This window comes from Strix uralensis, chromosome 38, assembly GCF_047716275.1.
Source record: "Strix uralensis isolate ZFMK-TIS-50842 chromosome 38, bStrUra1, whole genome shotgun sequence".
Classification (NCBI taxonomy): domain Eukaryota; kingdom Metazoa; phylum Chordata; class Aves; order Strigiformes; family Strigidae; genus Strix; species Strix uralensis.
In genome coordinates, this window is record NC_134009.1 from 49,158 (window position 1) to 76,122 (window position 26,965).

Here is a 26,965-nt window from a genome sequence, read left to right on the forward strand (position 1 = left end):
GCTGGCGGGACGGGGCGGCGCCGGTGATTGGTCCGGGCGGGGTTTAGCCCCGCCTCCCCGGAAGTGTCGCTCCCGGCAGCAGCGCCCGGCGGGAGGGTCCGGCCGGTGAGCGGCGGCGGGGGGGGGGCCGGGGGGGTTCCGGGGCTCGGGGCGGGGGAGTCCGGGGCCGTGTGGGGTCCCGGGGGCGGCGGCGGGACCGGGCAGGGCCGGGGCGGGGGTGTCCCGGCCTCCGGGGGGGGCTGGCCGGGTCCCGGCGTCGCTGATTCCTGCGGGGGGGGGGCGCAGGGGCGGCACCGGGTTCCTTCGGGCTCAGACCCGCGTTGTGGGGACCGAGGGACTCGGGGACCCCCGGAATCGGGGACCCCCCCTGCCTGTTTCTCCCCTCCCTCCCCCGGTGCCTCAATTTCCACCCCCCCCCGCCCAGTGCCTCAATTCCCCCCCCCCAGTGCCTCAATTCCCCCCCCCGTACCTCAGTTCCCCCCCCCAGTGCCTGTTTCCCCCCCCCTGTGCCTCAGTTTCCCCCTCTCTCATTTTAGCACCCTCCGAAGCACCGCAGGACCCCCCCTCCTCAGGGAGGGGGCACCCAGCCCCCCCACCCCCCCAAATCTCTGCTGTCACCCCCACCCCCCCACCCCCAAATGCCGCTGGGCCTGGGCCGCCGCAAGAAGCCCCCGCCGCTGGTGGAGAACGAGGAGGCGGCGGGGGGGCGCGGGGGGGCCGCCGGTGAAACCCCGGGGGGGCCGGTGGGGGCTCCTGGGGGCCCCCCACCCCCGGGGCTCCCCCCGCCGCCCCCCGCCCTTCGGCCTCGCCTGGTCTTCCACACGCAGCTGGCGCACGGCAGCCCCACCGGCCGCGTCGAGGGCTTCACCAACGTCCGCGAGCTCTACGGCAAGATCGCCGAGGCCTTCCGCATCCCCCCGGGAGAGGTGGGGGGCACCCCTGGGTGCTGGGGGGCTGAGGGATGGGCACCCAGAGGGGTTTGGGGGCACCCCTGGGTGCTGAGGGGCTCCTGGGGGGCACTGGGAGATGGGGGAGGCTCCAGGACAGGGCACCCGGAGGTGGATTGGGGGTACCCCTGGGTGCTGGGGGGGTCCTGGGGGGCTGAGGGATGGGCACCCAGAGGGGTTTTGGGCACCCCTGGGTGCTGAGGGGGGTCCTGGGAGGCACTGGGAGATGGGGGAGGCTCCAGGACAGGGCACCTGGAGGGGTTTGGGGGCACCCCTGGGTGCTGGGGGGCACTGGGAGATGGGGGAGGCTCAAGGACAGGGCACCCGGAGGGGTTTGGGGGCACCCCTGGGTGCTGGGGGGCACTGGGGGGCTGAGGGATGGGCACCCGGAGGGGTTTGGGGCACCCCTGGGTGCTGAGGGGGTCCTGGGGGGCACTGGGAGATGGGGGAGGCTCCAGGACAGGGCACCTGGAGGGGTTTGGGGGCACCCCTGGGTGCTGGGGGGCACTGGGAGATGGGGGAGGCTCAAGGACAGGGCACCCGGAGGGGTTTGGGGGCACCCCTGGGTGCTGGGGGGGTCCTGGGAGGCTGAGGGATGGGCACCCAGAGGGGTTTTGGGCACCCCTGGGTGCTGGGGGTCAGGGGGATGTCGGGAGCTGAGGGACAGAAATCTGGAGGGGTCTGGGGGGGACACTGGGGACACCCAGAGGGAAGGGGGGGAGGGGACCCCAGGGCTGGGCTGGGTGATGGGGGGGGGCAGGGGGGACCCCAGGGGTGCACAGGGTGGGGTCCCACATGTCCCTTAAGCGTGTCCTGCGTGTCCCCAATGGGAGGGATCCCCCTTGTCTCTGGGGGGGGGCTGTGTGTCCCCAGGGAGAGGGGTCCCACGTGTCCCCCAAGGGGTGTCCCTGGGTGTCCCCAGGAGTGTCCCTGGGTGTCCCCAGGCAGAGGGGTCCCACGTGTCCCCCAAGGGGTGTCCCTGGGTGTCCCCAGGAGTGTCCTGGGTGTCCCCAGGCAGAGGGGTCCCACGTGTCCCCCAAGGGGTGTCCCTGGGTGTCCCCAAGAGTGTCCTGGGTGTCCCCAGGGAGAGGGGTCCCACGTGTCCCTCAAGGGGTGTCCCTGGGTGTCCCCAGGCAGAGGGGTCCCATGGGTCCCTGAGAAGGTCCCCCATGTCTAACATGTCCCCCAGAAGTGTCCTGGGTCTCCCCAGGGAGAAGAGGGGTCCCCCGTGTCCCCAGAACCTCAGACATCAACCAGGTCCTTTCCACCCCAAGGCACCTCCAAGACCCCCCCAAAACCTCTCCCATGGCCCCCAAAAAGACCTCCAGGACCCCCCTGAAACCCCCAAATCCCCCCTTTGACACCCCAACCCCCCCCCCCCGCTGGGTGGTGACGCCGCTGCCGTGTCCAGGTGATGTTCTGCACCCTCAACACGCACAAGGTGGACATGGAGAAGCTCTTGGGGGGTCAAATCGGCCTCGAGGACTTTATCTTCGCCCACACCAAGGGCCAGCGCAAGGAGGTCGAGGTCTTCAAGTCGGAGGAGGCCTTGGGTCTCACCATCACCGACAACGGCGCCGGCTACGCCTTCATCAAGGTGACACCCCCGGGGTGGGGGGGACACGGACGTTGTCACAGCGTAGGGGTGGCCAAAGAGGGTCCTGAGCCACCCTGGGGTTGTGGGGACTGTGGTGGCCAAGTCAAGGTGGGGATGGGGAAGGAGAACGCCAAGGGATGTCTCTGAGTGTTGGGGGGGGGGATGTGGGGTCATCTTGGGGGGTCCCTGAGCTGGTGTGGGGCTGGGGGGGACCTGGGGACATCCGTGACCACAATGAGGGGGATGTGGGGATCCCCGGGCGGTCCTTGAGCTTCTCTGGGGCTGGGGGGCACGTGGGGACGTCTTGGGTGGTGGCCAAGTCAAGGTGGGGATGGGGAAGGACACCAAGGGATGTCTCTGAGCGTTGGGGGGGATGTGGGGTCATCATGGAGGGTCCCTGAGCTGGTGTGGGGCTGGGGGGGGACCTGGGGACATCCGTGACCACAATGGGGGGGATGTGGGGACCCCCGGGCGGTGCTTGAGCTGCCCTGGGGCTGGGGGGCACGTGGGGACGTCTTGGGTGGTGGCCAAGTCAAGGTGGGGAAGGAGGACGCCAAGGGATGTCTCTGAGCGTTGGGGGGGATGTGGCGTTATTTTGGGGGGTCCCTGAGCTGGTGTGGGGCTGGGGGGGACCTGGGGACATCCGTGACCACAATGGGGGGGATGTGGGGACCCCCGGGTGGTCCCTGAGCTGCCCTGGGGCTGGGGGGGACACAGGGACATGTGTTGGATCAACATGGGGATGAAGCACATGAAGGGTCACCCTGGATTATTGGGGGGGGATGTGGGGACCCCCCAGGTGGTCCCTGAGCTACTGTGGGGCTGGGGGGCACCTGGGGACATCCCTGTCCACACTTGGGGGGCCCGTGGTGGCCCCCAGGTGGTCCCTGAGGTGCCCTGGGGCTGGGGGAGGGGGGGGGACCCCAGAACATCTAAAATGGTTCTTGGGTCAACGTGGGGATGGGGAAGCACATGAAGGGTCATCCTGGATTTTTGGGGGGGGGACATGGGGACCCCCAGGGGGTCCGTGAGCTGCTGTGGGACTGGGGGGGACCGGGGGACACCTGTGCCCACACTGGGGGGGCCCATGGTGACCCCTGGGTGCTCCCCGAGCCACTGTGGGGCTGGGGGGGGGACCTGGGGACCCCCATGCCCACACTGGGGGGGGGTCTGTGGTGGCCCCCAGGTGGCCCCTGAGCCCCTGTGGGGGGACCTGGGGACCCCCATGCCCACGCTGGGGGGGGCCTGGGGACCCCTAGGGGGTCCCTGAGCCACTGTAGGACTGAGGGGGGCACCTGGGGACCCCCGTGCCCACACTGGGGGGGGGTCTGTGGTGGTCCCTGAGCTGCTGTGGGACTGGGGGGGACCTGGGGACCCCGTGCCCCCACTGGGGGCGTCTGTGGTGGCCCCCAGGTAGTCCCTGAGCCCCTGTGGGGGGACCTGGGGACCCCCGTGCTCACACTGGGGGGGGCCTGGGGACCCCCAGGGGTTCCCTGAGCCACTGTAGGACTGGGGGGGGCACCTGGGGACCCCCGTGCGCACACTGGGGGGGGTCCGTGGTGACCCCTGGGTGCTCCCCGAGCCACTGTGGGGCTGGAGGAGACACGGGGACCCCCGGGTGGTCCCCGAGCCCCTGTGGGGGGACCCGGGGACCCCCGTTTTCCCCCTGGGGGGGCCCGTGGTGACCCCCATGTGCCCCCCCCGCAGCGGATCCGCGAGGGCAGCGTCATCGACCGGATCCCGGTGATCAGCGTCGGGGACATGATCGAGGCCATCGACGGGCGCAGCCTGGTGGGCGCCCGCCACTACGAGGTGGCCAAAATGCTGAAGGACTTGCCCCGCGGCCGCACCTTCGCCCTCCAGCTGACCGAGCCCCGCAAGGCCTTCGGTGAGCCCCGACTGGGAGCACTGGGAGCACTGGGAAACCGGGGAGAGGGGTGGGGGACAGCGGGGGGGGTCGGTTCCTCCATGGGCCTCTCAGGGGCAGCCACCCCCTTGTCAGGAGTTGGGGGGGGGGGCAGATCCCCAGGTGTCCCCCATCCCTGGTGCCTTGGGTTACTGGGAGTACTGGGAGCCCCACCAGTAAGAGGGGGGGACCCCCGAAACCTGGGGAGGTGGAGGAGGCACCTTTGAGACACCCCCCACCAAAATGGGGGGGCACCCCAAAAGCCCTGAGGGGACCCTTGAGATCTAAGGAGGGGGGGAGGGCTGACGCAGAGCCCCGGGGGGGGACCCCAAAACCTGGGAGGGGATTGATGGGGACCCCCAGTGCTGCGGGGAACCCTGAAACCCAAGGGGGGGGTCTGTTGGGGACCCCCAGTACTGGGGGGAACCCCAAAACCCAAGGGGGGGTCTGTTGGGGACCCCCAGTGCTGCGGGGAACCCCAAAACCCAAGGGGGGGTCTGTTGGGGACCCCCAGTGCTGCAGGGAACCCTGAAACCCAAGGGGGGGTCTGTTGGGGACCCCCAGTGCTGCGGGGAACCCCGAAACCCAAGGGGGGGTCTGTTGGGGACCCCCAGTGCTGCGGGGAACCCCAAAACCCGGGGGGGGGGGGCAGCAGAGGGGATCCCCCAAACCAACGTGGAGCTGAGGGGCCCCCCATAACCCTGGGGAGGGGACGGGGGACCCCAATACCCAAACAAGGAATTGATGTGGCCCCCATACCTTGAGGGGGGGTCCCCCCAAAACTGATGGGGGGGCACTATGGAGCCCCCCCCAAACCTGCCCCCTCCCACCCTGGTGTGGTCTGGGGCTGGTTTGGGGCCCCCCCACCCGGGGGAGTACAGTTGGTTTTAAGCCCAGCTATGCCGGGGGGATCCCCCCAATCATTCACAGCCCCCCAATAATTCACAGCCCCCCCCCCCCCAAAACCTCCCCTTCTCCCTTTCAGACATGATCGGCCCACGGGCGGGGGGGGGCCGCGGCGGGGGCACCCAGCTGGGCACCGGCCGGGGCACCCTGCGCCTCCGCGCCCGGGGACCCGCCACCGTCGAGGAGCAGGTAGGGGACCCCACGGGGGGGGGTGGGGGACCATGGGGGACCCCCCCCCACATCCTAGGGACCCTCCCGGACCCCCCCACTGTGTCTCTGTGTGTCCCCCCCCCCAGCCCTCAGCCTTCGAGGAACGGGCCGTGGCCAAGGTGGACGATCTGCTGGAGAGTTACATGGGGATCCGGGACAGCGAGCTGGGTGAGCGGGGGCTGGGGACCCCCCGGGACCCCCCCGGGACCCCCCCGGCCTGACGGGACCCCCCCGGGGTGCTGGAGACCCTTCTCACCCACCCGCTGCAAGCTCTGTACCGCCCCCCCCCACCCCCCAGGGTGCTGGAGCCCCCCAGCCCAGGCCCTGTTGGTCCCCTGGGCCCCCCCCCGCCCCCCTGCACCCTTTTGGGGGGTTGGGGACCCCCCCCCCCCCCACTGCAGGGACCCCCCAGGGGTGATACAGGTCCCCTGAGGCTGTGGGACACCCCCTCCCCCCCCACAAGGCGCTGGCTGTCCCCACAGTGTCCCCATGTCCCCACAGTGTCCCCATGGCTGCCACCATGGTGGAGCTGCGCCAGGTCCCTCTCAAGTGTCCCCATTGTCCCCTGGTTGTCCCTGTGTCCCCCCGAGTGTCCCCATCATCCCCCCGAGTGTCCCCATTGTCCTCTGGATGTCCCCCTGAGTGTCCCCATTGTCCCCTGAGTGTCCCCATGTCCCTGCAGACGCCACCATGGTGGAGCTTGACCGTGTCTCCCCGAGTGTCCCCACTGTCCCCTGGGTATCCCCATGTCCCCTCAAAGTGTCCCCATTGTCCCCTGAGTGTCCCCGTGTCCCTGCAGCCACCACCATGGTGGAGCTTGGCCTTGTCCCCCGAGTGTCCCCACTGTCCCTTGGGTGTCCCCACTGTCCCCTGAGTGTCCCTGTGTCCCCGCAGCTGCCACCATGGTGGGGCTTGGCCTTGTCCCCCCGAGTGTCCCCACTGTCCCTTGGGTGTCCCCACTGTCCCCTGAGTGTCCCCATGTCCCTGCAGCTGCCACCATGGTGGGGCTTGGCCTTGTCCCCCCGAGTGTCCCCACTGTCCCCCGAGTGTCCCCACTGTCCCTCGAGTGTCCCTGTGTCCCTGCAGCCACCACCATGGTGGAGCTTGGCCTTGTCCCCCGAGTGTCCCCACTGTCCCTTGGGTGTCCCCACTGTCCCCTGAGTGTCCCCGTGTCCCTGCAGCCACCACCATGGTGGAGCTTGGCCTTGTCCCCCGAGTGTCCCCACTGTCCCTTGGGTGTCCCCACTGTCCCCTGAGTGTCCCTGTGTCCCCGCAGCTGCCACCATGGTGGGGCTTGGCCTTGTCCCCCCGAGTGTCCCCACTGTCCCTTGGGTGTCCCCACTGTCCCCTGAGTGTCCCCATGTCCCTGCAGCTGCCACCATGGTGGGGCTTGGCCTTGTCCCCCCGAGTGTCCCCACTGTCCCCCGAGTGTCCCCACTGTCCCTCGAGTGTCCCTGTGTCCCTGCAGCCACCACCATGGTGGAGCTTGGCCTTGTCCCCCGAGTGTCCCCACTGTCCCTTGGGTGTCCCCACTGTCCCCTGAGTGTCCCTGTGTCCCCGCAGCTGCCACCATGGTGGAGCTTGGCCTTGTCCCCTGGGTGTCCCCACTGTCCCCTGAGTGTCCCCACTGTCCCCTGGGTGTCCCCATGTCCCTGCAGCTGCCACCATGGTGGGGCTTGGCCTTGTCCCCCAAGTGTCCCCCCGAGTGTCCTCACTGTTCCCCGAGTGTCCCCGTGTCCCTGCAGCCACCACCATGGTGGAGCTTGGCCTTGTCCCCCCGAGTGTCCCCACTGTCCCTTGGGTGTCCCCACTGTCCCCTGAGTGTCCCCGTGTCCCCGCAGCCGCCACCATGGTGGAGCTGGGCCGGGACGCCCGGGACCCCGACGCGCTGGCCCAGGCCCTCGACTCCCAACTCGGGGATTTCGCTTTCCCCGACGAGTTCGTCTTCGACGTCTGGGGGGCCATCGGCGACGCCAAGGTGGGGCGCTGCTAGGGGGCCCCCCCCCACCGCGCCGGGGGCCCCCCCAGCACCGGGGACCCCTCCCCAGGACCAGGACCCCCCCCTGGGATTGGGGGATCCCCCCACCCACCCACTGACCGCCACGGACTGGGCCCCCCCGGCTCAAATGATTGGGGACCCCCCCCCCAACTTGCAAATGGGGGCCCCCCCCAAAAAGCTGGATCCTCACCCCAAAATCTGCTGGAAATGGGGGACCCCCCAGCATCCCTCAAGGGACACGGTGCCCTCACCCCAACTGGGGACCCCCCCCATGACCCCCCCCAACCTTCCCATGACCCCCCAGTGGACCTGGGTGTCCCCACCCCAACTCCAGACCCCCCCTAAATTACCTGCCCCCCCCCCCTTCACCTGGGACCACCACTATATCCTGGGACCCCCACACACATCCTGGGACCCCCCCCACATCCTGGGACCCCCCCCAAGGGTGCCCCCCCACACATTTAAACACCCCCGCCTCCATTACTCCCCCCCCCCCCAACATGGGACCACCACTACAACCTGGGAGCCCCCCCCACTATTTCGTGCCACCCCCCACCAAGATGTGGGTCCTCCCCCATCCAGGGACCCCCCCCCCCAATCCTGGGGGGCCCCTCTATAGACTTTGCTGCCCTCATGATTTTTTGGGACCCCCCCCAGTGGGCCTGGGCCCCCCCCCCCAAATATGGGAGCTCTCTAAAACACCCCATGGCCTGAAGACCCCCCCCCTTACCCAGAGCTGTACCCCACTACTGGGGGGGGGGCCCAGGACCCCCCTTGGGTGCCCCCCCATAACACTAATGCCCCCCCCCGCAGGGTGAGGTATGAGGGTCCCCACTTTACCCCCCCAAGCGGCTTTTTTTGGGGGGGGGGGGACAGGGACCAGAGCAGCCCTGTGTCCCCCCAAAATATGAGTCACCCCCCCCCTTGCTGTTGCCCCCCCCATGTCAATCTGAGCCTGTCACACACTGTCACCCCCCCCCCCCGTGACACGCTGCCCCCCCCCATCGCACTGACTACCTCGGGGGGGGTGGGGGGGGGACACAGCACAGCCCCCCCCCCATCACCGTCCCCTGGGGGGTCCCCTGGAGCCGGGGGAAATTGGGGGGGGGGGGGTCGAGGGGGGATGGGGGGGGCCTCCCCCCCCCCCCCATCCTGGGGTGTATTTTTGTATTTTACATGTAAAGTGATTTTAACATAAAATAGAGAGAAATTGGGAGTGGCGGCTGCTGGGGGGGGGGGAATGGGGGGGGGGGGGGGGATTGGCTTGGGGACGGCTGAGCCAGAGCTGGGCCTTGCACACCCCTCGCACCCCCCCCTTGCACAACTACAGCCTCTCACACCCCCTTGCACGGCTCTTCTGGGCCTCGCACCCCCCCTCGCACACCCACAGTCTCACACCCCCTTGCACACCCACACTCTCACACCCCCCTTGTACACCCCCTTGCACACCCACAGCCTTGCACACCCACTTGCACATCTCTTTCCAGCCTTGCACACCCCCTCGCACACCCACAGTCTCACACCCCCCTCATACACCCCCTTGTACACCCACAGCCTCGCACACCCCCTCCCACACCCACAGTCGCACACCCACAGTCTCACACCCCCCTCGCACACCCCCTTGCACACCCACAGCCTCGCCCACACCCTCGCACACCCAGTCTCACACCCCCCTCGCACATCCCCTTGTACACCCCCTTGCACACCCACAGTCTCACACCCCCTTGCACACCCACAGCCTCGCACACCCCCTTGCACACCCACAGCCTTGCACACCCCTTTGCACATCTCTTTCCAGCCTTGCACACCCCCTTGCACGACTACAGCCTCTCACACCCCCTCGCACGGCCCTTCCTGCCCTTGCACACCTGTCACGTGCCTCTAACCAGCCCTTGCACGCTCAGCCCCCCCTGCACGCCCCTCGCACCCTCTTGCACACCCCCAGCCCTGCACACCCCCTTTGCACACCCCCTCACACGGCTCTTCCCGGCCTTGCACACTCACCCCCCCCTCACACACCCCTTTGCACACCCACACCTCTCGCACACCCCCCCCCCGCCCCCGGGGCCAGGCGGGGTGTGAACGTGGGGGCCCGGGGAGGTGGGTGGGGTGGGGTGAGGGGGACATTTGCACACGCGTGTGACACACACACACACCCGGGATTTGCACGAGGGTTCGGGGACAGCCCGGAGGCCTGGGCGGGGGGTTCTACCGTCGGTCTTAGAGCGGCCCCGTGTGGCCAGTGTCTGGGCTCGTATCAGCCCGAGCGTGGCCAGCAGGGACAGGGAAGGGCTCTGACCGCTGGTGAGGCCGCCCCTCGGTGAGGGGGTTCAGTTTGGGGCCCCTCACCCCAAAAAGGCCATTGAATGACTCGAGCGTGGCCAGAGAAGGGCAACGGAGCTGGTGCAGGGTCTGGAGCACAGGTCTGATGGGGAGCGGCTGAGGGAACTGGGGGGGTTTAGTCTGGAGAAGAGGAGGCTGAGGGGAGACCTCCTGGCCCTCTGCAACTCCCTGAAAGGAGGGTGCAGAGAGGGGGGAGGAGTCTCTTGAGCCAAGGAACAAGCGATAGGACAAGAGGGAATGGCCTCAAGCTGCGCCAGGGCAGGGTCAGACTGGCTCTTAGGAAGGATTTCTGTCCAGAAGGGGCTGTTGGGCGTTGGAATGGGCTGCCCAGGGCAGGGGGGGAGTCCCCATCCCTGGAGGGGTTGAAGAGTCGGGTTGACCCAGCGCTGAGGGATCTGGTGGGGTTGGGAACGGTCAGGGTGAGGTTCATGGTGGGGCTGGAGGAGCTTCAAGGGCTTTTCCAACCTGATTCTGGGATTCCGTGACATTGGGGGGACATGAGGGGACACTGGGGACATTGTGGAGTTGGGAACGGTCAGGGTGAGGTTCATGGTGGGGCTGGAGGAGCTTCAAGGGCTTTTCCAACCTGATTCTGGGATTCCGTGACACTGGGGGGACATGAGGGGACGTTGGGGACATTGTGGAGTTGGGAACGGTGAGTGTTGGGTTCATGGTTGGACTGGAGGATCTTCAAGGGCTTTTCCAATCTCGATGATTCTGGGACACTGGGGGGACACTGGGGACATTGTGGAGTTGGGACCGGTCAAGGTGAGGTTCATGGTTGGACTGGGGGATCTTCAAGGGCTTTTCCAACCTGATTCTGGGATTGTGTGACATTGGGGGGACATGGGGGGACACTGGGGACATTGGGGAGTTGGGAACGCTGAGTGTTGGGTTCATGGTTGGACTGGGGGGATCTTCAAAGGGGTTTTCCAACCAAGAGGATTCTGGGATTCTGTGCCCCAAACCTGTGGAATCTTCAAGCAAAAAACACTCTCAACCCTTGGAGATCTTCAAGAAAGCCAAGGCCTGGCTGCACTGCTCCTCCTCAGGGGACAGCGTCATGGGGGACACCCCCCCCCCCAATAACACACCACGACCCTTCAAGCGGTGGAGAACGAGAAGGTGCTTCATGCTCGACGCAGGATCACGAATCCACCCGGAAATTCAGCCGGAAGCGGGGGATCCCCTCCGATCAGCCCTCACCCCCCGGCTACACCTCCCCACGCTCGTCTTCCGCTGACGTAAATCAGCTCCTCTTGCTCTCAGGTCCTGGGACCCTCCGTGAGAGACCCCAGGGCGTTGGCCAACGACCACGGAGGGATCTAAAAACCACGTGGACGTGGCGCTTGGGGACATGATTTAGCGGGTGGGCTCGGCAGTCTTAGGTTTACAGTTGGACTCGATGGTCTTAAGGGTCTTTTCCAACCTCAACGATTGTGTGATTCTGTGATTTTCTGCCGTTCTGGGCTTGGCCACCAGCATGGGCCAGGACTGAGTTTAATTTAAACCACGTTAGTGACGTTATTGACCCCCTCAGATGTGCCAGGGCACAAACTCCGCCGGTACGTGACTGGGCGCAGACAGGGTGTGGTCGGTCTCAGACGTCCATCGCCGCGTTATTTCCTGCGGGAGATGGAGAGAAAACAAGACTTGAAGTCTGATGTAGGTGCCGTTTCCTCCACCGGGGGCCAAGCGCTTGGTTCAAAGGTTTTGCTCTTCTCCAACCGGAGCACAAACACCGAGGAACAACCAAACCTTCTCGAGAGGTTTTGACCTGGGTTCTCCTACTTCCCAGAGCTCCAGGTTGGTTTGTTTGTGCTGTTTCTCCTCATGGACGTGGCTGGAAATGTGATAACGGTGGTTATCAGGGTGGACCGAGGGCTGCACACGCCCATGGAGCTCACGAACTTCCCTCAGCAGAAGCAGGGAGGGGACAGTCCCCACTGGTGAGGCCACACCTGGAGGGTTGTGTCCAGTTTTGGGCACCTCAATCCCAGAGAGACCTCGAGGGGCTGGAGCGAGGGCAGAGGAGGGCAACGAGCTGGGGAAGGGCCTGGAGAATAAATCCTGTGAGGAGCGATGGAAGGAGCTGGGGCTGTTCAGTGTGAGGAGGAGAAGGGGAGGGGAGACCTCATCACTCTCTGCAGCTCCCTGAAAGGACGTTGTGGAGAGGTTGGGGCTGGTCTCTGCTCCCAGGGAATTAGTGACAGAACGAGAGGGAACGGCTTGAAACTGCAACAGGGGAGGGTCAGGCTGGACAGGAGGGAAAAATGTTTCCCCGCCAGAGTGGTCAGAGAGTGGAGGGGGTGGAGACACCACCCCTGGGGGTGCTCAAGGGCCGTTTGGATGAGCTGAGGGGGGACGTGGGGTCGGGGAGAACTTTGCAGAGTCGGGCTGAGGGTTGGACTCAATCCCAAGGGGCTTCTCCAACCTGAAGGATTCTGGGATTCTATTCTATGACCCTACGATCTCCTCTTAGGTGCCGTGTCCTCCTCGGAGCTCTGCTACACCTTCTCCATCACCCCAAAGCCGCGAATCACTAATGGCTAATTAGTAATTAGCTCAGGAACTCGACCCATTTCCTTCCTGGGCCGTGCAGCACAAACACGTTTCTCCTTCACTTTTGGCTTCACGCTCTCTTTATTCCTGATGGCCATCAGCCACCCCCCCACCCCCCCCTTGTGTCACAACCCCCTCGTGACCTCCCGGGTCTGTACCCGTTGCCTCGTGGCTGGGTTGGGGGGGTCCTGGGGGGTGACTTGTGCTGTTTTCCAGCGCGGTGGTTGGACCTTGGCTGAACGCCAGGTACCCACCAAAGCGCTCTATCGCCATTCCCTCCCCCTTTTTTAATAACAGGGCAAAAAGGGGAAAAGAAAATAAGATGGGGGAAAAACAACCCTTGTGGGTGAAAAAAAAAAAAGCTGTTTTAATGCGCGGAAGCAAAAAGAAAACAGATTTATTCTTGACTTCCCATGGACAGGCGATGTCGGGCCTTCCCTGGAAGCAGGGCCCCGATACGCGTAGCGGTTGCCTCGGAGGACCAAGGGTGACCCCCCCCGCCCCTTCCTCCTTATTCCCAGCTTTATACCCGAGCAGACGTCGTATGGTCTGGAATAGCCCTTCCTGGTTGTGTCCCCTCCCCAGATCTTCCCCACCCCGTCCCACGGTGGCGGGGGGAAAGTGTTGGAAAGAGCGTTGGTGCTCCCGACGTAAAACACGGCGCCATGAGGGCGTTAATTCCGGCTCAGCCAGACCCAGTACGCCCAGTTACCCTTCTGCTGGTCCCACCAGATTCTTGTGCCATGCGCCCCCCGCTTTGCTCCAGCTGGCTTGTGCTGGCGGCGAGATGGTGGCCACCGTAGTCAACGTCCTTCGCGCAACGACCTTGTTGGGTTGCTCCCTTCTCCTTCTCTCCTCGGCCGCGTCACAGAATCGTCTAGGTTGGAAAAGACCTTGAAGATCCTCCAGTCCAACAACCATCCCACAGATGCCCTTCGTGGAGGGGAGGCACAAAACCTTCCCCACGTCGCCGCGTTACGGCTGCGCCTCCGTTCTCCACCCGCAACACAAACCGCCCCACGCCGCGGCGGCCGGCGCTCTCTTGACGTGTCCTACGCCGCCTTCGCCCCCTTCCTCAGCCTCATCGTTTTCAGTCCGCGAAGAAAAGGCTTAAAAAAAACGCCCTTTTGGAAATCCCTGAGGAAAAGCATCGTGGTTGGGAACGCAAGTTTTTAGCCAGGCTCTAGTTTAAGGTGCAGGAGTGGGTATCGCTAATTTTTTTGTGTTTGTTTTCCTTTGATTATGTTTTCTTTACAGATCGGGTTATCCTCCTCCTTCCCAGTGACTCACTCATGCTTTCACTTTCCCACACACCGATTTCCCGGAATAGGAGGAGAGGGGCTGGCCGAGGGCACAACATAAAGGCAGGGCAGGACCCAGGCTGCAGCAAAGCTCTTGCAGTCCAGGGCAGGTGACGAAGCTGACGGTGAGTTTCTTCCCCCTAATTCATCCTCCGCACCCCACGGAAGAGGCCCTGGACACTGGGGCTGCAGAATGACTTGGGTTGACCCAGCGCTGAGGGAGCTGGTGGGGTCAGGAACGGTCAGTGTTGGGTTCATGGTGGGGCCGGAGGAGCTTCAAGGGCTTTTCCAACCTGATTCTGGGATTCTGTGACATTGGGGGGACATTGGGGACATTGTGGAGTTGGGAATGGTCAGGGTGAGGTTCATGGTTGGACTGGAGGAGCTTCAAGGGCTTTTCCAACCTGATTCTGGGATTGTGTGACATTGGGGGGACATGAGGGGACACTGGGGACATTGTGGAGTTGGGAACGGTCAGGGTGAGGTTCATGGTGGGACTGGAGGAGCTTCAAGGGCTTTTCCAACCTGATTCTGGGATTCTGTGACACTGGGGGGACATGAGGGGACATTGGGGACATTGTGGAGTTGGGAACGGTCAGTGTTGGGTTCATGGTGGGACTGGAGGAGCTTCAAGGGCTTTTCCAACCTGGATGATTCTGGGATTCTGTGACTCCTTCTGACCCCAGCAAGCGACAGGGACCCCAGTGGGTGGGAGGAGGAAGAGGTCCAAAGGTGCTCTGGGATGGAGCAAGGGGGAATGGGTGGCTGGGAGCCTGTGTTCAACCCCCCTAGGCTTTGCGTGCGAGTTAGGACTCGCCTAAGCTTGGCCCCTATGCCCCAACCTTTCCTCCCCTCCCTGCTGTGCTGGAAGTGGCCGTGACATGAGGGTCAGCCCCTCGTCCCCCAGGGACAACCCCCTTGATGTTCCTGGAAGAGGACGGGGCTTGTGAGATGTTGCGCTGCCTCCGTGTCCATGGGGGTTTACTGGGACCTGGCCGGGGGGTGGGTGATGGCTGGGGCTGGGCGAAGCCCCCCTGCCACTGGCCGTGTCACCCTCGGGGCGGAAGGACAGGCAGGGGAGGGGAGGGGGTCACCCACCGCTCCCGAGAGGAGGGAAGGGGAGATGGGAGCTTTGCGAGGGCAAAGTGAGAGGCGCAGAGGGGGGTGAGAGGGGGTTTGATGGGGTCACCTGTAAAAAATTAATGAAGAAATTCATAAGAAGCTTCAATTTCCACCCCTAACCCCTCCTCTCCTTGGTGCTGGTGTGAGTCTCCACTCACTCCTGCGGCTCCAGAGCCCTTCCCGAGGCCATTGCTACGTCCCACGCCCATTTTTGTGCAATTAAACCACTCAACAAACTTCAAACTGGTGCTCAGGACATAACGCAGAGCTCTCCCACCAGCTCCCTGGGCTTTCAGGAATGGAGCTACATCTGCTCTGAGGCAAACAGGAACGGGCCGGGAGCTCTCTCTGCCTTACTGTTATCTTGCGAGGCTCAAAAAAGAGGTGGTGTGGTGGAAGGAATTTGGTGTAAACTATGATTTTCTTGGAAAAATGAGGTAGGTTGGTAGTGACTGCCCCCGTTTGGACTGTGGACTTGTTCACCCGCCCGTCTCGCCGCCCCTGCAGGCTCCGCCGTCAGCAATGGCATCTGAACTCCCCATGCCGGTGCCCGTCTGCCTCATCGAGAACACGCAGACGGAGGGGCTGGTGGTCCAGCAGGAAGCCCTGCGGGTGCTCTCAGAGCTCACCCAGCCCGTGGTGGTGGTGGCCATCACGGGGCCGTACCGCAGCGGCAAGTCCTACCTCATGAACAGGCTGGCTCGGCAGAGGAAAGGTGAGGTGGTCCCAGCCCCGGATGGGTTTTCCTACTCCGTCTTTCACACGGTTGAGACCCTCGTGTCCTCTCCACAGGTTTCTCCCTGGGCTCCAGCGTGCAGTCCCACACCAAAGGGATCTGGATGTGGTGTCTACCTCACCCCTGCCAGCCTGGACACACGCTGGTGCTGCTGGACACTGAAGGGCTGGGCGACGTGGAGAAGGTGTGGAAGAAGCAGAAGCTCCTTTTGGGCGTTCCCAGCGCTTTGTGGAAGCTCTTTGAGGGCCCAGCCATGGAGAGCAGAGTCAAAGCGTTCCCAGCACCCGTGGTGGCCTTCAGCCTGTGAGCTGGGAAGAGCCAGAGGCCAGGGGGAAGGGGGTGGGGGTAGAGGTAGTGCCAAATTCCTCTGCTTTTCTGGAAAAGAGCAGCAGAATGGGAGTGAGGAACTCAGGGAGCGCTTTCAGAGGTCTGTGGGACTCTGAGTTGAAGAGTTGAGGATAAGCCCAGCTGCAGAAAGCCGCGGTGATGGCACGGGGGTGGGTCTTCCCGAAAACTGGGCGTGCTGTGGCCTGGGGGTCTGGGGCTTTGCTCGTACTTCAGGAGTCTTGTCGCGAAGAGCCAAGGGTTGTTCATAGAACAGAATCCCAGAATCCTTCAGGCTGGAAAAGCCCCTCGGGATCATCGAGTCCAACCCTCAGCCCGACTCTGCAAAGTTCTCCCCTACCCCACATCCCCCCACAGCTCATCCAAACGGCCCTTAAACCCCCCCAGGGGTGGGAACTCCACCCCCTCCCTGGGCAGCCTGTTCCACTCTCTGACCACTCTTTTGGGGAAACATCTGTTGTTCCAGGGTGACACCCAGAACGACACGTGGATCTTTGTGTTGGCCATACTGCTCGCCAGCACCATCATCTACAACAGCAAAGGCACCATCGACCAGCCAGCCATGGAGCAGCTGCAGTATCCTTGCTGGGAGAGCAGCACCAGGGATGCCCCTCCTCTCCCTGGTGGGCGAGGGCTCGACAAATCCCCCCCTTCCTCAGCTGCAGAACCTCCCGGAGGTGCCCAGTGACGTGCTTTGGAGCCCCGTGTTGTGGACCTCAGGGCTGAGGGGTTTTTTCCCCTCCTCTTTCTGGTGGTTCCAGGCTGTTCCCTGTCCCTCCAGAGTCTCCTCGCTCCCCGCTGAAGTCCTGAGCAGTCGCAGGGTGGCGTCGCCCCCGCGTTCAGAGCCGAGGTCCCCGTTTCCTTAGCCCGCTCCCTAGCTATATGGTGAAGCTGTCTGACCACGTCAAGTTGAAAGCAGCACCCAAGGAGAGCCAAGATGAACTGGAGGATTCAGAAAAATTTGTCCTCTTCTTCCCGACTTTCATCTGGGCTGTGCGGGATTTCACACTGCAGCTGGAGTTGGATGGGAAGGAAATCTCTGCGGATGACTACCTGGAGAACGCGCTGAGGCTGAAGGATGGTGAGGGAAAGGTGCTGTGCTGCTGGAGGCGTCCAGCCCCGGGCGCAGCACCATTTCACAGAATCACAGAATCATCCCGGTTGGAAAAGCCCTTGAAGCTCCTCCAGCCCCACCATGAACCTCCCCCTGACCGTTCCCAACTCCACAATGTCCCCAATGTCCCCCCATGTCCCCCCAATGTCACAGAATCCCAGAATCAGGTTGGAAAAGCCCTTGAAGCTCCTCCAGTCCAACCATGAACCTCACCCTGACTGTTCCCAACCCCACCAGATCCCTCAGCGCTGGCTCAACCCGACTCTTCAACCCCTCCAGGGATGGGGACTCCCCCCCTGCCCTGGGCAGCCCATTCCAACGCCCAACAACCCCTTCTGGACAGAAATCCTTCCTAAGAGCCAGTCTGACCCTGCCCTGGCGCAGCTTGAGGCCATTCCCTCTTGTCCTGGCGCTGGTTCCTTGGCTCAAGAGACTCCTCCCCCCTCTCTGCACCCTCCTTTCAGGGAGTTGCAGAGGGCCAGGAGGTCTCCCCTCAGCCTCCTCTTCTCCAGACTAAACCCCCCCAGTTCCCTCAGCCGCTCCCCATCAGACCTGTGCTCCAGACCCTGCACCAGCTCCGTTGCCCTTCTCTGGACACGCTCGAGTCATTCAATGGCCTTTTTGGGGTGAGGGGCCCCAAACTGAACCCCCTCACCGAGGGGCGGCCTCACCAGCGGTCAGAGCCCTTCCCTGTCCCTGCTGGCCACGCTCGGGCTGATACAAGCCAGGATGCCATTGGCCCTCTTGGCCCCCTGGGCACTCTGCTGGCTCATTACCAATCCCCCCCAGGTCCCTCTCTGACTGGCGGCTCTCCAGCCACTCCGCCCCAAGCCCGTAGCCCTGCTGGGGGTTGTTGTGGCCCAAGCGCAAAACCCACCATTTGGCCTTATTGAACCTCCTCCAGTTGGGCTCAGCCCATCGCTACGGCCTGTCCAGATCTCTCTGCAGAACCTCCCCACCCTTGAGCCAATCCACACTCCCAACCAACTTGGTAAGTCAACAACAGCCCAAGCCCGGGGCACTTGCTCCACCTCCTTTTACCCCACAGGTAACAGCCGCGAGGTCCAACGCTACAACCAGACCCGGGAATGCATCCGCCAGTACTTCCCAGAACGCAAATGTTTCGTTTTTGACCAACCGGCCCACAAGAGGGACCTGGTCCACTTGGAGGAGCTTCAGGATGATGAGATCGATGTTGAATTCCGGCAGCAGTTGGAGAAATTCTGCAGCTACATCTGGGAAAAGTCTCCACTTAAGACCATTCCTGGTGGCTACATCATCACAGGGAACCGTGAGTAGTGTCGCGCAGAGGGTTGGGTGGTCAAAAGAAAGAGTGGAGGAACCTGCTCTAAATGTTGAAGAACCACCAAGATTACAGCTTTTGCCCTACTTGATTATTTCACCCACCCCAAATCCCCAGGAATTTTGGTTTTTAATATTTTAGGAAGCTCTTGGCGCCGTGTCCGGGGAAGGATCAAACGCAGAGTCAAACGATGCAGGTGGGGAAAGGGAGATGTTTTCTGCTGGCTGCTGTCCCTGCCTCCGGATTTGGAACTTCTGGATGCTGCAGGCTGGGTGGGAAAGAATTAGGAAAAGAAATTCAGGATGACTCTGGCAGGGAGGCAGCGGGGATACGGCGGGACCCAGGGCTTGCGCTTTGTTCAGGCTGCAGCTCTCATCCTTGGTCCTCCTCGGCAGTGCTGGGGAAACTGGCAGAGACCTACGTGGAGACCATCCGGAGCGGGGCTGTGCCGTGCCTGGAGAGCACGGTGGTCACCCTGGCAGAGACGGCGAACGCGGCAGCGGTGAAAGAGGCTGTGACGTTGTACCGGGATCTGATGGAGCAGCGGGTGAAGCTGCCGACGGAGACTCTTCAGGAGCTACTGGAGCTGCACAAACAGTGCGAGCAGGAGGCGCTGGAGCTGTTCATGGCGCGGGCGTTCAAGGAAGGCATCTGCAGCTCCCAGACGGAACTCATAGTAGGTGTTCCCCAGCCCAGCCGGGATTCGCTGAGGAGCGGCCGAGGGAACTGGGGGGGTTTAGTCTGGAGAAGAGGAGGCTGAGGGGAGACCTCCTGGCCCTCTACAACTCCCTGAAAGGAGGGTGCAGAGAGGGGGGAGGAGTCTCTTGAGCCAAGGACCCAGCGCCAGGCCAAGAGGGAATGGCCTCAAGCTGCGCCAGGGCAGGGTCAGACTGGCTCTTAGGAAGGATTTCTGTCCAGAAGGGGCTGTTGGGCGTTGGAATGGGCTGCCCAGGGCAGGGGGGGAGTCCCCATCGCTGGGGGGGTTGAAGAGTCGGGTTGACCCAGCGCTGAGGGATCTGGTGGGGTTGGGAACGGTCAGTGTTGGGTTCATGGTGGGGCTGGAGGAGCTTCAAGGGCTTTTCCAACCTGATTCTGGGATTGTGTGACATTGGGGGGACATTGGGGACATTGGGGACATTGTGGAGTTGGGAACGGTCAGGGTGAGGTTCATGGTGGGGCTGGAGGAGCTCCAAGGGCTTTTCCAACTGAGATGATTCTGGGATTGTGTGACATTGGGGGGACATTGGGGACATTGTGGAGTTGGGAACGGTGAGTGTTGGGTTCATGGTTGGGCTGGAGGATCTTCGAGGGCTTTTCCAACTGAGATGATTCTGGGATTCCCCCAGAGACACCAACATCCCCTGAGCTTTGGGGCATGGTCCTGGGGCACCTCCTGTGCCCTCTCCAGAGGAGACTCAGTCCCAACGTCTGCTCTCACACTCTGCAGACTCCACTCCCTCTTCTCCCTGGGTTCAAAAGTTTTGCTGCAACGGGGCTGACGCTCAGCCCTGGCCCCTGTCCTGCTGCAGCCCAGATGTGTCTCTGTCCTGGCTGGAAGCCTGTAGCCTCCCTGAGTTCCTCACTCCCATTCTGCTGCTCTTTTCCAGAAAAGCAGAGGAATTTGGCACTACCTCTACCCCCACCCCCTTCCCCCTGGCCTCTGGCTCTTCCCAGCTCACAGGCTGAAGGCCACCACGGGTGCTGGGAACGCTTTGACTCTGCTCTCCATGGCTGGGCCCTCAAAGAGCTTCCACAAAGTGCTGGGAACGCCCAAAAGGAGCTTCTGCTTCTTCCACACCTGTGGATATTCTGTGATTCTGTGTTTTGTGAAGCCCGTGGTTCCCAGCATGCTCCCTGCTGCTTGGTCCAGAGGTGTCCACGGGTGCAGAACGCCCTCCCCATCTGTCACCTCCCAGCTGGCCACCCCACAAACTGCAGATTCGATTCCCCCTGGCTTGATTGTTGCCTCTCATGAGAGCGATGGATGCAGCTCGGCCCGGGCTGACGCCTTCGCTCCGTGTCTGTTCCGGGCAGCGCCAGGTAGAGGCCGTCAAGGAGAAGTTCTGCACGGACAACGATCAGGCGTCTCGCGACAAGTGCGAGGCTGCTCTCAGGGACCTCTCCCAAGTCACGGAGAGGCGAATCAGCGATGGCACCTACAACGTGTCAGGGGGCTACCAGCTTTTCAGAGAGGACCAGCAAGCACTGGTGGAGAAATATCAGGAACTGCCCGGCAAGGGGGTGAAGGTAGGAAAAAGAGCAGCTCCCCTTCAAGGAGAGAGGCTCCACATCCCATCCCCTTCCCCCCAAAAAGCCGTTTCCTCCCAGCTGCTGATTCTCCCCGTGACTCCTCTTCTACCCGTGGTCCTACAGGCTGATGCTGTCCTGCAGGAGTTCCTCCAAAGCAGAAGGTCTCTGGCTGAAAGCATCCTCAGCACAGACCTCTCCCTGACAGAGAAGGACAAGGAGCTGAAAAGTAACTTCTGGGCTGGAGAAATGCCACTGCCTAGAGAAAACCAAGCATGATTTCTTCATAGAAGGGGCTGTTGGGCGTTGGAATGGGCTGCCCAGGGCAGGGGGGGAGTCCCCATCCCTGGAGGGGTTGAAGAGTCGGGTTGACCCAGTGCTGAGGGATCTGGTGGAGTTGGGAATGGTCAGTGTTGGGTTCACGGTGGGGCTGGAGGAGCTTCAAGGGGTTTTCCAACCTGATTCTGGGATTCTGTGACATTGGGGGGACATGAGGGGACATTGGGGACATTGTGGAGTTGGGAACGGTGAGTGTTGGGTTCATGGTTAGACTGGGGGATCTTCAAGGGCTTTTCCAACCTGATTCTGGGATTCCGTGACACTGGGGGGACATGAGGGGACGTTGGGGACATTGTGGAGTTGGGAACAGTCAGAGAACAGCTCATGGTTGGACTGGAGAATCTTCAAGGGCTTTTCCAACCTTGATGATTCTGTGACATTGGGGGGACATGGGGGGACACTGGGGACATTGTGGAGTTGGGAACGGTCAGGGTGAGGTTCATGGTGGGGCTGGAGGAGCTTCAAGGGCTTTTCCAACCTGGATGATTCTGGGATTCTGATGGAGGGGGACAACGGTACTCCCTGGCACAGCACCCGCCTTTGCAACACCCGCTATTTCTCCATCACCAGGTGAGCAAGAGCATCACGAGAGAGCTGAGCACAAGAGGGAGGTCCAGAAGAAGAAGGAGGCTGAAGACAAGCAGAAGTCGCAGGACCGCTTGCACACCTGCCAAGCGCACACGGTTAGGCTGAGGCAGAAGCTGGAGGACCAGCACGCGAAGCAGCTGACGGAGCACCGGCGTATGATCGTACATAAATCAAAGGTACCGAGCGGGAGAGCGCGGGCGCCAAGATGTGGCTAACGGGCAGGAACGGCAAAGGGGTCCCAGCTGGGTCCCTCCTGCTGCTTCTTGGCTCTTCGCCCCTCTGGCTGCACCCACCGTGCCCTCGCTGACACCCCGACTGTCTTCCCAGGAGGTGGACATGTTGCTCAGGGATGGCCTCCATGACAAAGCCGTCCACCTGCGAGAGGTCACCTATAGGCTGGAGGAGGAATCCAGCCACATCACGGACGAGATCATGGTCTGGATGAGAATACTGATACCGATCCTGTTAGGCCTGGCATTTGTCGTGCTTCGCCTTTGAAGACCATGAAGATTTTCTTTATAACCCCCGTAGTAACGAAGGGGGAGAGGTGTGTGGTGTCCCCACGTGCTGTGACATTCCGAGAGCCCTTCCCGCAAGACTCTTGCCGTAGAGCGTGGAAATGACCTTCGCTCGTACCGCGCCGTCTAACGCTTCCACGTTAGAACCAGCCCTAAAGCCAACGGCATCTGGCAGGGCAGGTGGTTCGAAAGGAAAGTGACCTTCAAGGGTGACTCATTTTAGGCAAATTGGGAGGACTTGGGTTTTTGTGATGATCTTGCTCAGGAAATTGTCTTCTCTTACTGTTTCTTAGAAAGCGCCCCCGGTGTCAACAGCGGTTTTTTTGAAAAATATCGACTCTTGGGTGTGTTTCGTCATTTTGTGCTGCTTCTCAAAATATTAAAAAAACAAAATTCCTGGGGATTTGGGGTGGGTGAAAATAATCAAGTAGAGCAAAAGCTGCGATCTTGATGATCCTTCAGTATTTAGAGCGGATTCCCCCACTCTTGAGACTCTGAAGGGGCAGGTTTGGTGGGGAGCAGCTGAGGGAACTGGGGGGGTTTAGTCTGGAGAAGAGGAGGCTGAGGGGAGACCTCCTGGCCCTCTGCAACTCCCTGAAAGGAGGGTGCAGAGAGGGGGGAGGAGTCTCTTGAGCCAAGGGACCAGCGCCAGGACAAGAGGGAATGGCCTCAAGCTGCGCCAGGGCAGGGTCAGACTGGCTCTTAGGAAGGATTTCTGTCCAGAAGGGGCTGTTGGGCGTTGGAATGGGCTGCCCAGGGCAGGGGGGGAGTCCCCATCCCTGGAGGGGTTGAAGAGTCGGGTTGACCCAGCGCTGAGGGATCTGGTGGGGTTGGGAACGGTCAGGGGGAGGTTCATGGTGGGGCTGCAGGAGCTTCAAGGGCTTTTCCAACCTGATTCTGGGATTGTGTGACACTGGGGGGACATGAGGGGACGTTGGGGACATTGTGGAGTTGGGAACAGTCAGAGAACAGCTCATGGTTGGACTGGAGAATCTTCAAGGGCTTTTCCAACCTTGATGATTCTGTGACATTGAGGGGACATGAGGGGACACTGGGGACATTGTGGAGTTGGGAACGGTCAGGGTGAGGTTCATGGTTGGGCTGGAGGAGCTTCAAGGGGTTTTCCAACCGAGATGATTCTGTGACTTTGGGGGGACATTGGGGACATTGTGGAGTTGGGAACGGTCAGGGTGAGGTTCATGGTTGGACTGGGGGATCTTCAAGGGCTTTTCCAATCTGGATGATTCTGGGATTCTGTGACATTGGGGGGACATGGGGGGACATTGGGGACATTGTGGAGTTGGGAACGGTCAGGGTGAGGTTCATGGTGGGGCTGGAGGAGCTTCAAGGGCTTTTCCAACCTCGACGATTCTGGCAACTGCTCCCTGGGCGGCCGGGGCTCACCTTCCTCTGCCCCGGCAGTGACAGCAGCGAGGCAGCACACACCAGGGAGTGAGTTTTAAAACACCTGGAACACAGAAATTCCACCCCAGAGGCAGGAGGGAAGGGCCTGGAAGCTGCTTTATGCCTGTGGGAGGCTGAAAATATCAAACCACTGTCTCAGAGCTCGCGCGTGTCTCGGACAAGCCTTTGGGTTAATCCAAGGAACTGATCTGCCCCTGGGTCGGGCGAGCGGCTCCGCGCCGTCGCCTGCCCAATTCCCCTCCTTCAAACACCCGTTTTAACACCCGTTTTCTTTCTCGGAGACCCCTCCAACCCTTTCGCTGAGACCCCTCCAACTCTTTCGCTGAGACCCCTCCAACTCTCGTGGCCTGCAAAGCCCTTTTCGGGCAGCAACGCCGCGGAGAGGCAGCGCTGGTGGAAACCCAGCTGATTTCTCGCTTCGACAGCAAAAAGGTTTTTGCGACTCGGCGTGAAGACGACGAGGCAAGAAATGAACTTGAACTTGAACCAGCGAAACACCGGCCCGAGAACTGCGCACGGCGCTGCGCCGGGGCCCGGCACCTTCTGCTTTCCCAGGGGTGCTGGTTGCTGGAGAGTGCCCCCCCCCCCCCCCCGCCGCCTCTGTCCATCCCAGCACCCACTTTCACCCCACAGGTCGCCCCCATGGCTGGGGGGTGGGGGGCAGGCGCCCCGTTCCCCCCCCAAAAAAGGCACAACCCCCCCCCACCCAAGCCAGCCCTCCGAGCAGCGGGTAGGGGGGAAGTGGGGGATGATCAAAGGACACAGAGACCCTTTATTGGAGTCGTGCTGGGGGGGGCAGGACCCCCCCCAACAGGCAAAGCCCCCTTGGATGGGGCGGGGGGGTTACAGGGTCTGGGGAAGGGGAATCCTGGGAGGGGGGGGGGTCGTTCCGTTCAGCTGCGCTCCTCCAGGCTGAGGCGGTCGAAGAGGTACTCGCCGAGGCCACTCGGGGCCCCCCCGGCCCCCCCGGCCCCCCCGGCCAGGCGCCGCAGGTTGGTGACGTGGTCCCCCAGCGCCTTGATGGCCTTGACCTGCTCGTCCAGGTAGTGGGACTCGAGGAAGTCGCAGAGCTGCGGGGAGAAGGGGGTCAGCGGGGGGGGGGGCTGCGGGAAAAGGGGGTGGGGAGACCTCGGGGCAGGGGGACGGGGGGGTCAGGGAGGCCTCAGGCGGGGCAGGGACCCCTGGAAACGCCAAAGGGAGGCGCAGGGGTAGGAGCAGACACCCCGGGGGGGGCGGGCGACTGGGACAAGGATCCTTGAGCGCAGCGGCAGCGCCCAAGGGATGATGGGGGGGGTGGGAGTGGGGGGGGGGAAGAAACTGGGCCCCCCCCACGCGGGGGGACGGCCGGTAACTCACATGGGGGTCCCCCTTCTCGGCAGCCAAGCGGTGCAGCTCCAGCAGCGCCTGGTTCACCGACTTCTCGAGCTGCAGCGCCGCCTCCAGCGCCTCCAGCGCCGAGCCCCAGGCGTCCCGCTCCGGCTTCTGGCGGGGGGGGGGGACGACACGGGGTGGGGGGGGGGGATGACGACACACAGGGAGAGTCACCCCAGGAAGTGTCACATCCCCTGTGCAGCCCAGGCGTGTCCACGCTGAGCATTCACACACCCCCAACCAGAGTCGTGCCACCCTGTCCGAGGGGGCAAGGGGGGGGTCCCAGGACGCAAGGGGGGGTTCCAGGGGGCAAGGGGGGGTCCCAGGGGGCAAAAGGGGGGTCCCAGGACGCAAGGGGGGGTCCAAGGATGCAAGGAAGGGTCCCAGGGGGCAAGGGGGGGGTCGCAGGGGGCAAGGGGGGGTTCCAGGGCACAAGGGGGGGATCCAGGGCGCAAGGGAGGGTCCCAGGGTACAAGGGGGGGTCCCAGGGCACAAGGGGGGGTCCCAGCGGGCAAGGGAGGGGTCCCAGGGTGCAAGGGGGGGGGTCCAGGGCACAAGGGGGGGTCCCAGGACGCAAGGAAGGGTCCCAGGGTACAAGGGGGGTCCCAGGGCACAAGCAGGGGGTCCCAGGGTGCAAGGGGGGGTCCCAGCATGCAAGGGAGGGGTCCCAGGATGCAAGGGAGGGTCCCAGGGGGCAAGGGGGGTGCCCCAGGGTGCAAGGGGGGGGTGTCCAGGGCGCAAGGGGGGTCCCAGGGCACAAATGGGGGGGTCCCAGGATACAAGGGGGGGGTCCCAGGGTACAAGAACACCACCCTGTACCGTACCCTCAATGCAGCCACGGGGGTCTGTGTGTCCCCCATACCCTGAGCCCCCCCCTGCCCCACAGGCAGCCCGGCCCCCCCCACCTTGACGTCGTGCAGCAGCACGCGGCCGCCGCGGCGCGTCTGGAGGCGCAGGAGCCCCTCGGCGTGTTCCCGCTCCTCGTGCGACTGCGCCAGCAGGAAGCGGCCCAGGCGGGGCAGCGCCACGTCGTCCCGCTCGAAGTAAAATGCCTGGGGAGGGGGAGATAAGTGTTGGGGGGGGGCACACCCCAACTCGCCCTCCCGGCGCCCCAGTTCCTGCAGGGACCCCCCCTTGAGCCCTCCCTGCTGCTCATCCCCTTATCTCGCCCTCGCAGGCGGCACGGCCCCAGTAACACCAGCAAGGACCAGCTCGGGGCGGGGTGGATCTGGGGTGCCAGGGGGCGAGGGGGGGCGGGGGGGGTCCCAGGGGGCAAGGAGGGGGTGCCAGGGTGAAAAGGGGGGGTCCTAGGGTACAAAGGGGGGTCCCAGGGTGCAAGGAAGGGGTCCCAGAGCGCAAGGCGGGGGGTCCCAGGGTGAAAAGGGGGGGTCCTAGGGCACAAAGGGGGGGTCCCAGGGTGCAAGGCGGGGGGTCCCAGGGTGAAAAGGGGGGTCCCAGGGTGAAAAGGGGGGGTCCTAGGGTACAAAGGGGGCTCCCAGGGCACAAGGGGGGGGTCCCAGGGTGCAAGAAGTGGGGGTCCCAGGGCGCAAGGGGGGGTCTCAGGGTGCAAGGGGGGGGTGCCAGGGTGAAAAGGGGGATCCTAGGGCACAAAGGGGGGTCCCAGGGTGCAAGGGGGGGTCCCAGGGCACAAAGGGGGGTCCCCGGGTGCAAGGAGGGGGGGGGGTAGGGTGCAAAGGGGGGGGTCTTGGGGTGCAAGGGGGGGGTGCCAGGGTGAAAAGGGGGGGTCCTAGGGCACAAAGGGGGGTCCCAGGGCGCAAGGTGGGGGGTGTCCCAGGGTGCAAAGGGGGAGTCTTGGGGTGCAAGGGGGGGGTGCCAGGGCGCAAGGGGGGGTGCCAGGGTGAAAAGGGGGATCCTAGGGCACAAAGGGGGGTCCCAGGATGCAAGGGGGGGTCCCAGGGCGCAAAGGGGGGGTCTCGGGGTGCAAGGGGGGGGTGCCAGGGTGAAAAGGGGGGGTCCTAGGGCACAAAGGGGGGTCCTAGGGCACAAAGGGGGGGTCCCAGGGCGCAAGGGGGGGTGCCAGGGTGCAAGGGGGAGGTCCCAGGGCCCAAAGGGGGGTCCCAGGGTG

At 63.4% G+C, this 26,965-nt stretch overlaps 4 protein-coding genes across 10 annotated transcripts in view; 2 read left to right on the top strand and 2 right to left on the bottom strand.

The window, feature by feature from the left end:
- The first annotated feature begins 536 nt into the window (after window positions 1-536).
- On the top strand, window positions 537-8,781 carry GIPC1 (GIPC PDZ domain containing family member 1). The gene is made up of 6 exons (XM_074854876.1): window positions 537-926; window positions 2,359-2,544; window positions 4,252-4,432; window positions 5,436-5,545; window positions 5,653-5,734; window positions 7,408-8,781. The coding sequence occupies exons 1-6, from the start codon at window positions 639-641 to the stop codon at window positions 7,557-7,559; spliced, it is 999 nt and encodes a 332-aa protein (XP_074710977.1). The 5' UTR covers window positions 537-638; the 3' UTR covers window positions 7,560-8,781.
- A 4,658-nt stretch (window positions 8,782-13,439) lies between these two features.
- On the top strand, window positions 13,440-22,416 carry LOC141937138 (guanylate-binding protein 1-like). 7 transcript variants are annotated; one of them, XM_074854575.1, is made up of 12 exons: window positions 13,440-13,663; window positions 13,801-14,012; window positions 15,401-15,608; window positions 15,686-15,813; window positions 16,441-16,550; window positions 16,853-17,055; window positions 17,993-18,379; window positions 18,787-19,067; window positions 20,426-20,638; window positions 20,765-20,867; window positions 21,548-21,741; window positions 21,893-22,416. In XM_074854575.1, the coding sequence occupies exons 2-12, from the start codon at window positions 13,965-13,967 to the stop codon at window positions 22,061-22,063; spliced, it is 2,046 nt and encodes a 681-aa protein (XP_074710676.1). In that variant the 5' UTR covers window positions 13,440-13,663; window positions 13,801-13,964; the 3' UTR covers window positions 22,064-22,416. The 7 variants fall into 7 exon arrangements, 6 of the variants coding, with proteins under 6 accessions (XP_074710676.1, XP_074710675.1, XP_074710679.1 ...); XR_012626864.1 differs by lacking the exon at window positions 21,893-22,416 and adding an exon at window positions 18,533-18,587 and having other exon boundaries at window positions 13,440-14,012; window positions 21,548-21,584; XM_074854574.1 differs by having other exon boundaries at window positions 13,440-14,012.
- Window positions 22,417-24,255: 1,839 nt separating this feature from the next.
- LOC141937257 (ferritin, higher subunit-like) lies at window positions 24,256-25,931 on the bottom strand (the record flags this gene model as incomplete). The annotated part of the gene is given in 3 exon segments (XM_074854834.1): window positions 24,256-24,578; window positions 24,865-24,990; window positions 25,785-25,931. Coding segments are annotated over 3 exon segments (450 nt in total), but the record flags the coding sequence as incomplete, so codon positions are not given.
- An 821-nt stretch (window positions 25,932-26,752) lies between these two features.
- NOTCH3 (notch receptor 3) overlaps window positions 26,753-26,965 on the bottom strand; it is a 26,890-nt gene continuing 26,677 nt past the window's right edge. Inside the window, 1 exon segment of the mRNA XM_074854563.1 lies at window positions 26,753-26,875. Coding sequence (XP_074710664.1) covers window positions 26,753-26,875 — 123 coding nt within the window.

Excerpts from the sequence above, each read along its gene's own strand:
- GIPC1 (XM_074854876.1), top strand. The coding sequence starts at position 639 with ATGCCGCTGGGCCTGGGCCGCCGCAAGAAGCCCCCGCCGCTGGTGGAG. Across the intron at positions 4,433-5,435 it reads CGAGCCCCGCAAGGCCTTCG|ACATGATCGGCCCACGGGCG; the intron begins GTGAGCCCCGAC and ends TCTCCCTTTCAG. Across the intron at positions 5,735-7,407 it reads GATCCGGGACAGCGAGCTGG|CCGCCACCATGGTGGAGCTG; the intron begins GTGAGCGGGGGC and ends GTGTCCCCGCAG.
- LOC141937138 (XM_074854574.1), top strand. The coding sequence starts at position 13,965 with ATGACTTGGGTTGACCCAGCGCTGAGGGAGCTGGTGGGGTCAGGAACG. Across the intron at positions 15,814-16,440 it reads GGCTGGGCGACGTGGAGAAG|GGTGACACCCAGAACGACAC; the intron begins GTGTGGAAGAAG and ends CTGTTGTTCCAG. Across the intron at positions 21,742-21,892 it reads TGATCGTACATAAATCAAAG|GAGGTGGACATGTTGCTCAG; the intron begins GTACCGAGCGGG and ends CTGTCTTCCCAG.